General features: G+C 41.6%; 1 protein-coding gene across 1 annotated transcript; it reads left to right on the forward strand.

Moving 5' to 3' along the window:
* Positions 1-717: 717 nt before the first annotated feature.
* dcaf5 (ddb1 and cul4 associated factor 5) lies at positions 718-15,903 on the forward strand. Its single transcript, XM_007561877.2, has 10 exons — positions 718-814; positions 969-1,186; positions 2,367-2,510; positions 3,328-3,364; positions 3,488-3,627; positions 5,248-5,377; positions 6,420-6,633; positions 9,297-9,363; positions 10,008-10,135; positions 11,562-15,903. Exons 1-10 carry the CDS (start codon positions 744-746, stop codon positions 12,840-12,842), a joined length of 2,430 nt encoding a protein of 809 aa, XP_007561939.2. The 5' UTR covers positions 718-743; the 3' UTR covers positions 12,843-15,903.

Below are 15,903 nucleotides of genomic sequence, written 5' to 3' on the forward strand. Positions count from 1 at the left end.
AAACTATTTATTACCTTTTTTAGGTGATTGTTTGGCTGTGAGTGCATGACTCAGCAGTCCTAGCCTCACAAACACAAATACTGCTCTTGAAATGATTCCCACTTGTAATTAGGACACCACTCACAAAAATAGAATTGTTTTAAAATAATCCTATTTAAAAATTTAGCTGTATTTATTGGTGCACCTTTATTGAACAAACAGTAGGAAAATTAGTAACAATCCTGACAATAGAACAGTTTTAGGGTTTATTAAATATCAATAAATGAAGTTTATCGTGACAATAAATCAAAAATCTTATGAGAAGTTTCTCACAATAAATGATAAACGATATGATAAATGGCCACCCCTACCCTGCGTAAATAATTTAAATTTGCATGTATGAAATGGGAAGAAAAAATATATAATTTTTTTTGTCTTGAAAAATAATAATAAAAAAGAGCTTTTTCATCGCTAAATTGCATAGGTGATATATGAAATAAAAGGTTGTGTATAGTGATCATGTTCATAAAAGTATGTTAATGAATAATATTTTTTTGTTCAACATTAGGAGTATTTTGTGTCCAAGGTGGAGGAGAAATTGAAAGAACCTCCAATGGTTAAAAAAATGTGAAAAGTGAGGATGTTTTGTCCGGATTTTAATGCCTTTGTTTTGTTTGTTTTTTTATTTGTTTTTTTTGTTTGTTTGTTTGTTTTTGTTGTTGTTGTTGTTTATTATTACTTGCTACAGTTTGGTGGACCACCGGATGACAGCGGAGGGGAGGCGGGGGAGACACGAAGCTGCTCCCAGAATACCCAGACCAAGCGGGCAGAGGAGGTACGAAACAACGTCGACATCAGCGGACACGCAGCCCATATCCACCAGGATGTAGAACCAAACCAGCAAGAGCAGTCGTGCGCCACATCTACCCATTTACATAAGCAGATGTATCGGGTGGAGTGGTGGAGTTAAAAGGCCTGTTTCTTTTCAGCGTGGTCAAAATGAAGGAGCTGAAGGGCTGCGGTATGCGCTGTTCAGTGGGCTTTCTGTCCCGCAGAGAGCTGACCGGACAGCCGCTCATGAAGGATGAATTCCAGAGACGGAGGCTGGCAGGCTGCACCAGCCTCTACAAGAAAAATTTGGAGGGCCATTTTGGCTGCGTCAACGCCATTGAGTTCTCCAACAACGGCGGAGAATATCTGGTGTCTGGTAAGTTGTGGAAGCCTGGCTGCAGTTTTCCTGCTAGCATGCTAACAGCGGCTGTCAGCTGCTTCCTGGGAGAGACTCCGCTGCTAGCCTAGCTTAGCTTGTTTTGCTAGCTAGCAAACATTAATCTGAGCACTCTGCAGCTCACAACACTGCTACCCCATGTCAGTCTTTTAAATTACGTGTTTAATTTCTAAATTCCACGTTTCTGAGCGAGATTTGTGTAATAGCAACGACCTTTCCTTAAAATGACAACACTGTTTAGCTCCACAGAAGGTAATAAACAGTCATCTGGCCCAGTGTGACAGCTTGTGGTTGGCCGTTCGCTGTTTACCTTTGGAGCTGCGGCTTGGAAACCGCTTTATTGTGGCTTAATTCAGAGTGCATCATTGACTGCGCTCAATTCAGGACTACAGTCGAGCCCCGTGGCCGTGTCACTGACACTGGCATCAAAATGAGTATTGTTAGCGCATTAAGTTGCTCCGCAGTGTTTACATCAGGTTTCCTGATTAGTTTGGAAAAGTACGGCCTTTATTAAACCATTTTCCAACGCCGGATAGGTAGAAGCAAATTAAGGGAAAGTAATGCTATTAGCAGACTATTTCCACCTGTCCTTTCATCCCTGAAGTTATAAATTTATTTCTCCTTACAGCTGGTGGTTTTTGCAGATTTCATAATTAAACCCATTGTGCAGGTCAGGCTCTGGTGTCATCACTTAATTCAACTTCAGTACTGTGAACAACTCGTAACTGTGCCTCTTACAACAACACATTTTTCTGGACGATAAATTGTCCCAGAAATCATCACGATAAACGATAACGTTGATGTTTCGAGACCATTTTCAAGTAATACATTGATAATAGGATCAATACTGCAAGTTTGCCTTCTCAAAGACTAGTAAACTTTCCACTCCACACTGGAATTGGAAGACATTTTAAATATCCAAAACACAACAACCAACAACAAATAAAAAAGAAAATATAAACCACACACAACCAAAACCATAAATAAAATGGTTCATGAAGTCTCTTAAAAAAATGTTAGTGAGCAGAATAAGAAGCATCAAGCTCATATTAATTTATTGTGCGATCAGTTGCTTATTGCTGTGTTGTGACGTTGCCTCTTTTGAGAATTAAAATCTGTTTGTGCGAAACTTCTTTGTCCTTATTTTTCTGCACATCAGGAGGAGATGACCGGCGTGTGCTTCTGTGGGATATCGAGAAAGCCATCCACTCCCATTCCAAGCCGGTGAAACTGAAGGGCGAGCATCTCTCCAACATCTTCTGCCTCGCCTTCGACAGCTCAAACTCAAAAGTCTTCTCCGGCGGTAAGGCGAGCGCAGACTTGATGGCAGACGCACAGACGAACAAAAACACGTACACACGCTCTTCTGATAATGTGTTTGGACCCAGACATGAAAAGCAAAGCCTCAGGCCTGAATTCAGGCTACTGTGTCACCAATCGCTCCTGCTTTTAATTTTAGCCAACGTGAAGCTGAATTTTTAGCCAAAGTTCAACGCTGCCAGAGACGGAGCATTTCAGCCTTGAAAAAAGCCTCGACACGAGATACGCAGCCATCCAATTGTCATGTTTAAGCAAACTTTTGAAATGTTGGAAAAAAGAGAATAAAATAAAATAAAAGACAAATTAGATGCGTTTCCAAACCAGATGTTGATGCTACAGGAACAGGAAGTAGAGATTTTTCTTGCCTCTGGTAAGGCAGAGACTCACAAGTGGATGGGAGAGTTGTTGCGTCAGCACTTATTTAGCAAATGTATCTCCATCTCCTTACTTTGTGTGTTAACTCTTTTTTTTTTTTTTTTTGGAAAAGCCAAAAACCACCTCAAGGGAACGTGAAAACTTTTTTGCGAAAATGAGAAATATGCTTTGAATTTTGCCATTTCCTTCCACTGTTAGTGATGCGATATTCAAAATGCGCTCAAAAAAAAAAAACATTGATGAAAACATAAATGTGTTTATTACATCCAGCGCAAACTACAATGAAGTTTTGTTTCAAATATATGAGTTTGATTTGTTTTTTTAATGGGGAACCACACATTTTGAAAGCTTTGCAGCCTTTGTTTTCATAAACCTGTAATTAAAACCCACTCATCCACTCATTTGTGTGCTTTTTCGTCTCCCAGGAAACGACGAACAGGTGATTCTTCACGACGTGGAGAGGTGGGTACAACAAAAGTCCAGGACTCTTTGTTTCTGAAGCACTTTTCTGCCGTTTTAAAGCGGCCGGCTGATGCATCACACTGCTGATTTTAATTAACCTGTGGCCGACTGTTGCTCCTGCAGTCAGGAAACTCTGAACGTGTTCCTGCATATAGACGCTGTGTACAGCTTGTCCGTCAGCCCCGTCAACGACAGCATATTTGCGAGCTCGTCCGACGACGGCCGCGTTCTGATCTGGGACACCCGGGAGCCGTCGCACGGAGGTGAGGACGATTAAATCAGAGCTGTCGCTATGGAATGTTTTATTTTTAATCGCTGTAGAGCTCCTAAAAAACATTTGGAGAAGTCTTACTTTTAGCGAATCTTTTGTAAGCATCTGAAGCAAAATATTGCTTGAAGACGCAAATCCTCACTTGATATTAAATATTGCGCGAGCTTGATCTTTAATTGTTGTGATAACAAGCTGCTGGACAACAAAATGAAATGCAGTTGTGTTAACTTGGCGAGGCGTAACAGTGTTAACATACAAACAGGATGCATCACCTTTCACTTCTATTTTAGAAACCTTCCTTGTGACCGAGTCGGTCTGATAATAACTCTGACCAGCCGGCCTTTGAGCTGCGTTGTTATGTTGGCCTATTAATGTTCGCCACCAAAAGGTGTTAACGCAGCATCTATCCCAAGATAAGTCTCACCCAACTGAATATTTTTAGGACCGCCTTCAGCTGTGATCATGGTACGTTTTGAGGGCTGGACTTGGTTTCATCACAATACTTTGTGATAACAATAAAAGTGACAATAGGAACTATTTATCACCTTTTATTAGGTAACTGTATGACTGTGTGTCACAGTAATTACAGCCCCACAAACACAAATACTGCTCTTGAAAAACATTCCCATAATGCACTTCTTCATGACGCAAGTCGCGTAAAGAAGTGTTGTTTGTATCACTGAACTCCACCCGGTAACTGCGTCTAATCATATTTTCAAATGTGTTTATGTTTTTTGATACTCGCTTGTTGAACAAACGGAGAAAATTTGTAAAAAAAAAAAAAAAAAAAAAAAAAAAAACATCCCAAAAATCTCCTCAGTTTTAGGGATTTCTAACCATTGATTGGAATTTATCGTGACAACGATAAATGAAAATATTATAAGAAATGTATCACAATAAAAGATAAACGATACAATAAATGCCCAAGCCAACATTTCGATAAACCAGAGCTGAATTTCTTTCTCTCTTTTTTTTTTTTGCCTTGGCAAACTGAAGTCCTTAACAAATCTTGCCAAACTCGGCTTTCACCATCAACATGAACACTTTATAGTGACGAAACATGACGGTGGTGGTGGCAGTGTCATGCTGTGGGAATGCTTTTCTTTTACAGTGAATAGTGAAGCTGGTGTAGTTGCATTTAGCTACCACCGGCCTGCAGACGTCTCGAAAATTGGGCAAAAACCCAGGAAAATAACGATTAACATTCAGCCAAAGTTGCAGTGGAATGGTTCAGATTTGCTCATATAAATTTGCCAGAATGTCCTAGTCAAAGTCCAGAGCGGAATCCAGGTCAGAACCTGTGGCAGGGCTTTACTATGGATGTTTATGGATGCTCTCCATCCAGACTAACTGAATCAGACCTTTGTTGTGAAGAAATAAAAAGAGTAAACATTTCAGACTTTACATGTACAAAACTTGTGGAAGAAATCTTTAGTGGTTTCAATTTGACAAAAAACAAATTAATATGTTCCCAAATCACTGTATGTGTTGTTTTTCTCTTTCTCATTTCTGTAAAAATCTTCGTTCTACATGAATAGACTCTTTCTCGGAGAGACCAAAGCGACAGTTGTACCTCTCACCGCTTTGTGTCTATTTATTTTAACCCCCGCAGAGCCGTTCTGCCTGGCTAGTTACCCTTCAGCCTTTCACAGTGTGATGTTCAACCCTGTGGAGCCTCGGCTGCTGGCCACGGCCAACTCAAAGGAAGGAGTTGGACTGTGGGACATTCGTAAACCACGCAGGTGAGACGTCTGTCTGCTTGCTGTGGGTTGATCCAGCAAAGAACACACTTCATTCTGGAGGAGAACCGGATTTAATTGCATGAAATTGTTACACAAACTATTGTCTGCGTGTGTCGGAAATGCAACCTCATCTGGATTTTCGTTTAGTGATTCGGGTCTGAATGTTTTGGGTTTTTAACCCAAACAACGTTAGCTGTCCAATTTAAATATTCTCACAACCCTTTAAGTTATGAAAGTGATGCCAGTCAGAGCTGCGCCCAGTTTAAACAAGAACTTTTTCCACATTGAGATACAAAAGGTACCTGAAAGATTCTCAGATTACAAGAAATAAAAATCTCTGCTCTGGTTTAACAAAGAAGGAGCTTCTGGATGTGATTTCCAGGCGTTACGTTTGGAGGATGCATTTTTAACTCTGTCCACCAGAGGTCGCTGTTTCCCCACTGATGAACCACTGCTAGGGCTCTTGCTCCAGCTTCTATTTCGTTCCTGTAAACAAACCATTTTACGTTTATATTACTACAACTGAATTATCTTTAATTCAGAGTTATTTTGAATGATGTAGAAAACTAATCATATTAAGGCCTAAATCCCATATCTAATTCAGTTCTGGGTTTTGTTTCCCTTTTTTGTCCACCGCTTTAATAAAGTGAGAAAAGAAACATGCAGCTGTAACGCGCCGTTAGCGTCACTTTAGCTACATGCTAAGCCATTATTTTTGTGCACCTTTACACCCCTGATCCCAAGGCTAGTATGAACTGATGCATGAAACATCTAATCATCTTCTCTTACACCCAAAAAAGTCAGAAATGAAACAACCAAAACTTCCAAATTTAAGTGGCGTATTGAGCCGTTTTCTTAGCATCTGTCAGCTCCACTTTGTATTACTCCATTCACTATCAAGAAAATTGAATCTATGAATTATTCATTGGTGTGTAGTCAATGATTTTAAAGCTGTAAAATCTCATCAAAACTGTTGGCAGAAGTGGGTAGTAGTTTGCCTTGTGACGTTTCGATCTCTGTCTCTTCCCTCCGTGCCTCGCAGCTCTCTGCTGCGCTACGGCGGCAGCATGTCCCTGCAGAGCGCCATGAGCGTCCGCTTCAACAGCACGGGCACGCAGCTCCTGGCCCTGCGGCGCCGCCTGCCGCCCGTCCTCTACGAGCTGCACTCCCGCCTGCCCAGCTTCCAGTTCGACAACCAGGGCTATTTCAACTCCTGCACCATGAAAAGCTGCTGCTTTGCAGGCGACAAGGACCAGGTGAGTCAACAAGTCATAAACCGAAGCAGCGCCAGAAAATATGTGCATGAAATCCTATACAGAACGAGTAAATGTTTTCATTTCACGGACATGCGAAAGGAATTAAACCGACGTCCTGCCTGTGATAAATTACCAAGACGTGATGGATTTTATCCTCCTGTTCTTCTACAATACTGTCTAGCTAAGTTGTGAAAATCTCGTCTCTGTCAGATACTTTTCACTCATTACTGAATTAAAGCAGCCTAAACGTCGAGTTTTTGAGTTTTGAGCAGTGACAGACATGCCTGAGGTTTGGCTAAAAGCGGTTTGACCCTGACCAAGATGAGGAATGGCTGGATTTTTCTTTTGGTATCTGAGCTGCACTCCATTTTTCAGTAACTTCCTCAAACTCTGCAGGCAGCTGAAGATTTTCTCAGTATGGTGCTGAAGCAGACAGTGATTGATGGGAAGAACGGGGGGGGGGGGGTCCTTTTGGGGTACAGCATTCCTACCGGCCTGTCTTCTGTCTGTCTGAGGCAGAGCGCGCAGGTGTTGCAGGTTAAAGCTCCTTCCTGTGCCGTCCACTGAAACTCATTTAGCTAACCTGTGTGGCTCAGTTTCCTGTGAAAAACAGAGATTTTTATTTTATACGCCACAACGTCGCCGTGACTTGGGGTGGATTTTCTGCAAACACGAGTGAAACGGTGATGTGGAAGGAAAATGATACACAGTTTTCAAAGTGTTTTAGAAACCAAAATCTGTTTCATGTTGTGTATGTTGGTGTTGCATCACAGTTATTAATGTTTAAATGTGCAAAATGTAACAACCATAAAAAGACGTTGGTTTCAGTATTTTTTTAGCTATAATGTTTGATTCATGCTTAGGCCTGCCGCTATAACAAATTGTTCTGGACGATAAATTGTCCCAGAAGTTATTGCGATAAACGATAATATTGTTTTGAGACCATTTTCAAGTGATATGTTGGTAGTAGGATAAAAACGTGTTTATTTTAAATTGAAATATCCAAAATAAATAAATGAAACAACACTGGAAATTAAGAATTAGGTCTCTGTAAACAAATTTGTCCTTCAAAAAAAAAGGGTAGTTTAGACCAAAGTACCAGACTGAAAACTTTTATCCTCAAATTTTTAGTAGGAAGCGAGAAAAGAGAAAATCAATAAATCATACAAATGGAAATCATTGAGTTTATCACATGATTAATTGATTTATTGCTTATTATGACAGCCCTGATCATGCCTTTTTTCCAACTCTGATTGTCAGTAATGTATTTAGCCTGTTGGATTACAATTGTGTAACCATGGCAACAAAGTAGGACTGGACAATATTACAAAATTTTCCAATGGCGACATCGAAAATTTTTCCTTTTTCCTCTTTCTCTCATCTGTGCTTCCATCAGGTTGTTTTAAATCATATGTTTAGGCACGTGTAGGTATTACATTAGCATGAAACATGCAAGTTCATAACACTTGGTGTGCATTAGCCAAGAGTTATTGGCTAATAATTATCTATAATCCCCTCACTCATGTAGAGATATGTTTTTAATATCTGGTGAAACATGTTTGGCTTTCTAACTGTACGACCAAATAGAGGTTTAAAGAGAAGCGGCAAAAGCAAACGAGGTGGATTAGCGGTGCATGGCAGCACCTAATGGCTGCGTTCAGGACATGTTACTGTGGAAGCATGTCTTCAGTCAGAGCCTTCTTTGGATTTGTTGCGAGACTGACTGTTGGTGGAGATTCTTCTCACCCGCAGCATCGACATTCACAGCAGTTCTGAAGATTCTCGGATGATACGAGTTACGACAACGTTTGAATTTATTTGGGAATATTTAGTTGAACTGTATTGCTTTTTATGCCCACACTTGCTGTAGATTGTAAAGACAAAGATAGTAGAGGTCAAGAAGAGCAGTTGGAACATCGAAAAAAACTATTAACAAAAATATGCAATCGTGGTTTCACTTTGAGGCTCCTAAAAACAAGCAACCAGAGCTGCAACGGCATATGAAGGCATAATTACGAGTTCAAACGGTCCAAACAAAGTCCAGATCCGAACTTGAACATTTATTCTACAAAGTAGCGATGCAGGTCGACTGAAAACAAATGCACGCCACACTTTTCAGCTTTTCATTTCAGACTTTTGTAGTTTCCTTCCACGGTTTTCCTTTTCGTTGGTCCCAGTAGAAATGAATCAAACCGTGTTTGTGTCCTCTTAAAGCCGTGAAACGGAGATCAGGAGGATATTTTCAGAGGCGAATTAAACAAATTCTTCTCAAGTCATTGAGCAACAAAATTGCAAAAAGTATTTTTGGCCTTTTCACTTCCTGTCAGACGGGCCTGGAGACATTCCTTCCCTCAGTGTTACATGTGTCTAAAAGAATGTGAAGCCCACATCGACCCTGTCAGAACTTCCTCCGGTAGAAACGGTTTAAGTGAAACCATCTGTTCATAAAACCTAATAACGGTTCAGGCAGCGAGCAGGAGCTTTGTTTAGGCCATGACACTTGAAGTCTGAGTCTGATTGCAATCTCAACACTCTGATTAGATCTGCTGGGTTTCTGCTTCGTCTTCTCTCTCTGGATTTATCTGCTTTTTACTTGCTTTCCTAGTTTCTCTCCCTTTTGGTGAAGTTAAGGCTCAGTACTTTATTTTTTTCTCTCTCCTCAGTACATCTTGTCTGGATCAGATGACTTTAATCTGTACATGTGGAAAATCCCAAACGACCCTGAAGCAGGTGAGTTGTTGGTTTGATTTCCCAGATTCCAGGTTGATTTTTCACATTCCTGCTTGAAAACGTTTCCTGAATCCTGCGGTGGGGGATTGTTTACCGAGCGCAAGAAACACCTGCAACAGCAATATTATTTCTTATAAAAGAAGAAAAGACATAAACATACTGATAATGATTTGGGACGTCATTGAGATTGTCTATGCAATTATTTTTTGAATAATAAAAAAAAGGAGGAGTCAAAAGGTTTTCAAAGAAAATGCTAAATCAGTTTCAGATTTTCTAAATTACATTGCATATTTATTTACCTTCTATGCTAAAGTTTCTTTTATTTTACTAACTTACTAAATGTGTTTTTTATTGTTCATTCTACAAACTATGATCAACACACTGGTAGAGTTATGATAAATTTTCACAATAAAATAACGATTTTTAATTGCTCACCTTTGTGTGTTTTAACCACGAGACACTATTATTTATTATTTAGTAATTCTTCAGTTTTTCTTCTTGTCATGTTTTTTCTATGTAATGTTCCATGTACATCATTTAATAAAGTCAATTGTGCAACAGGAAGATCATATATATATATATATATATATAATATATATATTTAGCATATGGTCGTGTCGTGACGCTGAGCCTTCTGTCCCCAGGCGGGCCCGGTCGCGTGGTGAACGGAGCCTTCATGGTTCTGAAGGGCCACCGCTCCATTGTGAACCAGGTTCGCTTCAACCCTCACTCTTACATGATCTGCTCCTCCGGAGTCGAGAAAGTCATCAAGGTGAGCAAAGAAACATCTCTGCCGTCGTTTTAGGAGTCGAGTTTCGTCGTTCCCTGTTGAGGAGAATCTTTTCGTTCAGTCGGTTTGATTGACGCGTTAAAGAAACTTTTGCACTTTGACAGTAATCTTGTCCTTCAGAGAGGCAACGTCACCATCAACGCTACACATGGACTAAACTGAGATTCTTACGTTTCCTTGAATAAAAATACCATGTTTTCAAAGTAGTATTGGCGTTTGCACAAAATATTTTGTCATTAATTGCTTTTATTTCATTGTTGTTGCTGCTGTTAAAATAATGCAATCGGTTGGTTATTACTAATATATTAATTTGATTTATACCATATATGTTGTTTTAATGGTCTCAAGCAAAAATGTAGCACATTGCTAAATTAATATTAATAGGCCTATAATGATGACAAACTTTACTGGACGATAAATTGTTCCAGAACTTATTGCGATAAACGATAATATTGTTGCTTTGAGACTGTTTTCAAGTAATAAAGGTGCAATAATGCAAGAACAGATTCTCAATGATCAATAAACTTTAAATTCTAATGAACATTTAAACACTGGAACTGGAAGACATTTAAAGTATCCAAAAATAAATAAAGAAAACAACAAATAAAATGAATTATGAAGTCCTTGTAGACAAAATTATCTTTAAAAATAAAGGGATAGTTGAGCTCAAAGCACCAGACTGAAGACTTTTATCATCCAGTTTCTAGTAAAAAGAGAAAAACAATAAATCAAGCAAATGAAAATTAGTGAGTTTCTTTTAATTTATCATGCGATTAATTGGTTTATTGTTTATTGCGACAGGCCTAAATATTAGTTTAGCAAATAAACTTTCTAAGACAGTACACAATATTTTATCGTTTTACATTGCCTTATTATGTATAGTGACAGTATAATGAGCCTTAATTTAAGAGTGACAGGTAGTGAGTGGTACTTTAGGTTTCAGAATGTCTGAATAATTTTTGCAACCTGACGGTTTTCCAAGCCGCCAAATTACAAGAAATCTCCTGAAGTGTGCGTCTCCAGGTTGACACCAAACGTCTGGGACAACATATCATCCAGGAAAATCTGTTTTTGTGACGTGACTAAGTGTCACATAGGAAAATCATTTCTGGTACACCACGTCCATTCTCAATTTCCAGTGTAAATGATCACCTGTTCCTATAAAAATCAGCAGTTTAAAGGTTGGTAAAAATGGTTTTTGCTTGAACCACTATGATGATTTCCAGGTCAAAGTCCATTAAGAAGAAAAGTCCTTTAGTCTTTGTCTTACTCAAATTAGCTGTTAGCTTCAGGTTCATTAAGAGTTTTACAAAAAAGACGTCAAGCATTGTGTACTTCGAAGCTAAAGTATTAAAGATGGACTTGGCAATGTCGTCTCGTTGCTCTTCAACGTTTCCGTCTGACCCAGGTGTGGAGTCCGTACCGGCAGCCCGACAGCGAGGGGGATCTGGAGGGCCGGGTGGAGGACCGCTCCCGCAGCCTCTACAGCCATGAGGAGTACATCAGCCTGGTGCTCAACAGCGGCAGCGGCCTGTCCCACGACTACGTCAGTCAGTCCATAGAGGAGGACCCGCGCATGATGGCCTTCTTCGACTCGTTGGTGCGCCGGGAGATCGAGGGCTGGAGCTCGGACTCCGACAGCGACCTCAGCGAGGAGGCCATCATGCAGCTCCACGCTCGCGGCCGCCGCTCCACGCGGGCCGCATCAGCGGCTCCTGTCGTTGCGTCGGCTGCCGACCGCCGCACCGACTCCGACAACTCCTCGTCTTCCTCGTTGGCGGGACCCGATGCCTCAGGCGGTGAGGACCGAGCCGCCGGGGAAGATGGGGAGGAGTGTCCCAGGAGACAGAGGAGACGCCCACAACACCAGTCGGGCTTCTTGGCCAATGAGGACTCAGACTCCAGTGAGTTTTGGCTTGACCCGATGCCCCGTCCTCGCTCGCCAAGCCCCAGAGAGAACTCCACGCTCTCCAGCCCCAGCAACTCTCCGTCGCTCCCCGCCGAGGCCTCCAGCTCCTCCACGTCCACCTCCAGCTCCAGCAGCGACGACGAGGAGCGCCGCAGCGCCGTCCGACGCCAGAACGTGGTGAGGCGGCGGCGCATGAACGTGGTCTCCAGGGCCGGAAACCGACCCGAGTCCATTCAGGCTCTGTTCTCAGCCATCGACTCGTACAGCTACCCGTCGATCTCCGTCGACGACCTGTCGTCCTCCTCGTCAGATGACGAGCCGAACTCCCTGGAGATCAAACCCCGGGCTTCCGCTTCCAGAGAGGAGGAAAAGCGCCTGAGTCCGTCGGAGTTCGTGTGTCTGAGTCCGGTGATGTCTCCGGAAAGTCAAGACAACAATGGGAGTGACAGGACTGAGCAGGGAGGGCGCTCCGTCGCGTCGCCTCGGTTACTGGATGAACTCGGCAGCCCTAATGGCGGAGAAGCCAACGACGTCTCGACTGTCGCGGACGGCGTCTCTCAAAGCCGACGTAGTCCAGGCGTGAATGGGCAACACAGACCCGTCACGCCGTCCAATCAGCGCGCGTCCTCGGAGTCTGAGGACGAGATCGGAACGCTAGCCGAAGAACCCAGGCCGCAGAGGGAGAAGGGCCTGGCGCAGAGCGCTCTGAAGCGGACTCACGTCGGGTCGGAGGAGACCGAGTTGGGCTTGTCGTCCTCCGAAAAGAAGCTAAAGACGTAACAAAAGCCTCTTCTCATTTGTACCCAGAACAAAACTTAGGAAGTGGATTTTTTTTCTTTGAGTTTCTACAACTTTTTTTTTTTTTCCATTTCGGACTCCTAGTCATGACTCGCATGACCTCACACTGCTAAAGAACAGCTAAGAATGGTTGTTTTTTGTTGTTGTTGTTGTTGTTGTTGTTGAAGAGCAGACAGATTGGACCGTACCTCCATCGTTTCAGTCGAACCTACAGATTGCATTAAGACATAAATAAGCTGCGTATTGGTACTACATGAGAGGCGTTTATTTTTATGTGACGTCAGTATTCATTTTTTGTTTTGCTTTGTTTTTTTCCCCCCTCCACCACCTCCTCTTGTTCTGATCGCTGCGCCCGGATCCGCAGTTCGGTTCTGCCTCTGACGACTAAAAGAACTCGTGTGCAGCGAAAGCTTTGAGGTTTTTAGTTGAGCTTTGTTCTGATCAGGTTTGTTGTCATTAAGTGTTTCTCAGTTTACGCTGCTCCAGGAAGCCTGAAGAACTGACTCCGGGTCAAACTGTGTTGACATTTTGCTTTGTTTTTGTGTTCTTGATCTGCCTACAGTTACAAATCATCTCACTTGTGTTTTATTGCAACTAAAAAACTGATCTGTGACAAAAAAGAGAAAAACATCAGTGTTTACTTACTTTGATACTCACCAACGATTTGAAATACTTAAGAAATTTTATAAAGGATTCAAGTGTTACTCCACTGAGTCTCCATGGCAACATGATCTTGATCGTAATGGAAAGTTTGTCCAGCTGTGAGGGGAAAAGAGCAGAGTGGTAGCTGATAAAATATTTCATAATTATTTGAATGTAATGTCCTCCAGGGACAAAGCAAATGATTTTAACACACTGTAGGCCAAACACTAGTGACCAGTAACATTTACTGACTGAAATATACAGAAAACAATTATTTTTACTGTAACAAAAAAAGGAATAAATGTAATTACATTTGGCCACTGGGGGGCAGTAGAAACAATATACTGTCGTGGAGATGGTTCTGAATAGTTGGATCATTGGAAATGATGCTAAAAATGAATCAATCAGAATAAAAAAAAAAATAGTAGTTGTTTTTTTGTTTTGCTGAATCTCTAAAGAGTGAAGCTGGATCCATCAGATAGTGTAATTTAGACACAAAATGAATTTTCTCCAATCTCAAATTAACATTTTTAATCTGTGCCAACTCCTCAGTGAATCTGATATGATGTGGAAAAAGTTTTATTCCCACTGGAGAAGTTTTGAGTGAATTGATGAAGATATTCCTGAGGAAACGCACAAAGCAAATTCTGACCCATCTGGAGGTGAAGACCAGCGTTTGGCTGCCCGTTTCCTGCAGGTGATGGAATCATTCACACTGCGACGCCCAACAGGGGGATGGTTGTTCATAAAGCACATGGCGTCACTGCTGTCTGAGGGAACGGGCATTGCTTCTGATGGGTAGAAACTACACATATTGACAGCTTTGAAGATGGATAAATTTGGAAAACAATTAAAAGGAGGAGACAGCAGGACAAGTGTAGACAGAAGAAGGGAATGAAAAAAGGAAACGGGTGGATAGATGTGGGAAACAAAGAGGAATGAGAAAACAAGCAAAGAAATGGGAATAGGAAAGGAAAGAATGAAGGACACAGAAGAACAGATACAAGGAAGGAGTAAAAAGACAAACTGAAACATGAAGAGGGGACAAAAGGAATGAAGAAAGTAAAATAAAACGTAAGGAAAGACATTAGGAAATGGAGGAAAATGGAAAGAAATTAGGAAACGGGAAAAACGATGAGAAACAATGAGAAACGAGTAAAAGGACATGATTTAAAAAAGTAACTTGACTCGACTGTTAGACTACGAAACTGGAAATAAGAACTACTTTCTGTATCTTCCTTTTCCTACACCTGGAATAAAAATAATGACTCAAATTCCATACTTTGGTAGGAATCCTGCAGAGTTTGTGCTTGGTGAAACCAGAGGATAGGTGGGGCAGCACGGCGCTCGCCCAGGACTCACTTCTTGTTATTCATGCAATCTCAAGCAACATGTAATCTGAAGGAAAAACTTCTCATCAGTCGTGTATTTTATAAATTCCTCACATTCCTTCATTTATGTGCCGAGTCAAAATAATTTCCTCATCTTATAAATATCACATATCAGCAGGAAGTAGCCTTCTTGTAGCTCTGTCATGTTGCTCTTCCCACGCCTCTACATGGTCACGTCGAGGGCGACGCAGCGTTAACGAATCTATCTTTATTTATACAGGCAAGGTTAGCCGAGGTTCTCCTCTTCCTCCACATTCCCAACTGGGAGGAGCCCAGTAGAACCACGGCCTTGGAAGGTTTTCCTCCAGAGCAGATAAACGAAACGGTGCAACGTTAACATTACTTTGAACTCTTCTGTGCATCTTCATCCTTCTATTTCAACACTGCGGCCGGCAGGGCTGATGCTGAAAAGTGGGACTGTACATGCAGAGTTCTGATGTGATCCCACGTGGCGTTTTAACCCAAACAGTGGGAACCATCGCCGCCCTGGCAGCAGTTTTCCATACATGGCTCCAGCCTTAACAGCGATTGAAGAATTCCCCTTCCGAAATGACTGGAATACCTTGGGTGGCTGCCAGAGACCAAACACGACGCGCCAGCTCTTCACATGAGCCTTCGGGGAACCGGCAGGAGCGTTCTCTTCTTCTCCAAACGGCTCCGTTTTGGCGTTAAGAGACATGAAACCAGTCTTTCCAAAAACGGCTCAGGCTTGGATCAGATGGAGAACATATGTTACCAAAAACTTTCACAACTCGCAAAGAGTATTATTGGATTTAGGTCTGAACTTTGACTGGGCCATTTTAACACATTAGTTTGCTATGATATCATACTCTGTAGCTATATAGATCCAAACAAGTCTTTCTCAGCTCCTAACAGATTTTCTTTATATAATTGGGTCCATGCGTCTTTCATCACCTCTGATCAAGAAAGTCATCCCAACATCATGATACTGCCACTACCATGTTCTTTTAGTTTCCCTCCAAGTAGCGTAATAAATGTTAGTTTTGTTC

The sequence above is a fragment of the Poecilia formosa genome, unplaced genomic scaffold (genome assembly GCF_000485575.1).
Source record: "Poecilia formosa unplaced genomic scaffold, Poecilia_formosa-5.1.2 Scaffold131, whole genome shotgun sequence".
NCBI lineage: Eukaryota > Metazoa > Chordata > Actinopteri > Cyprinodontiformes > Poeciliidae > Poecilia > Poecilia formosa.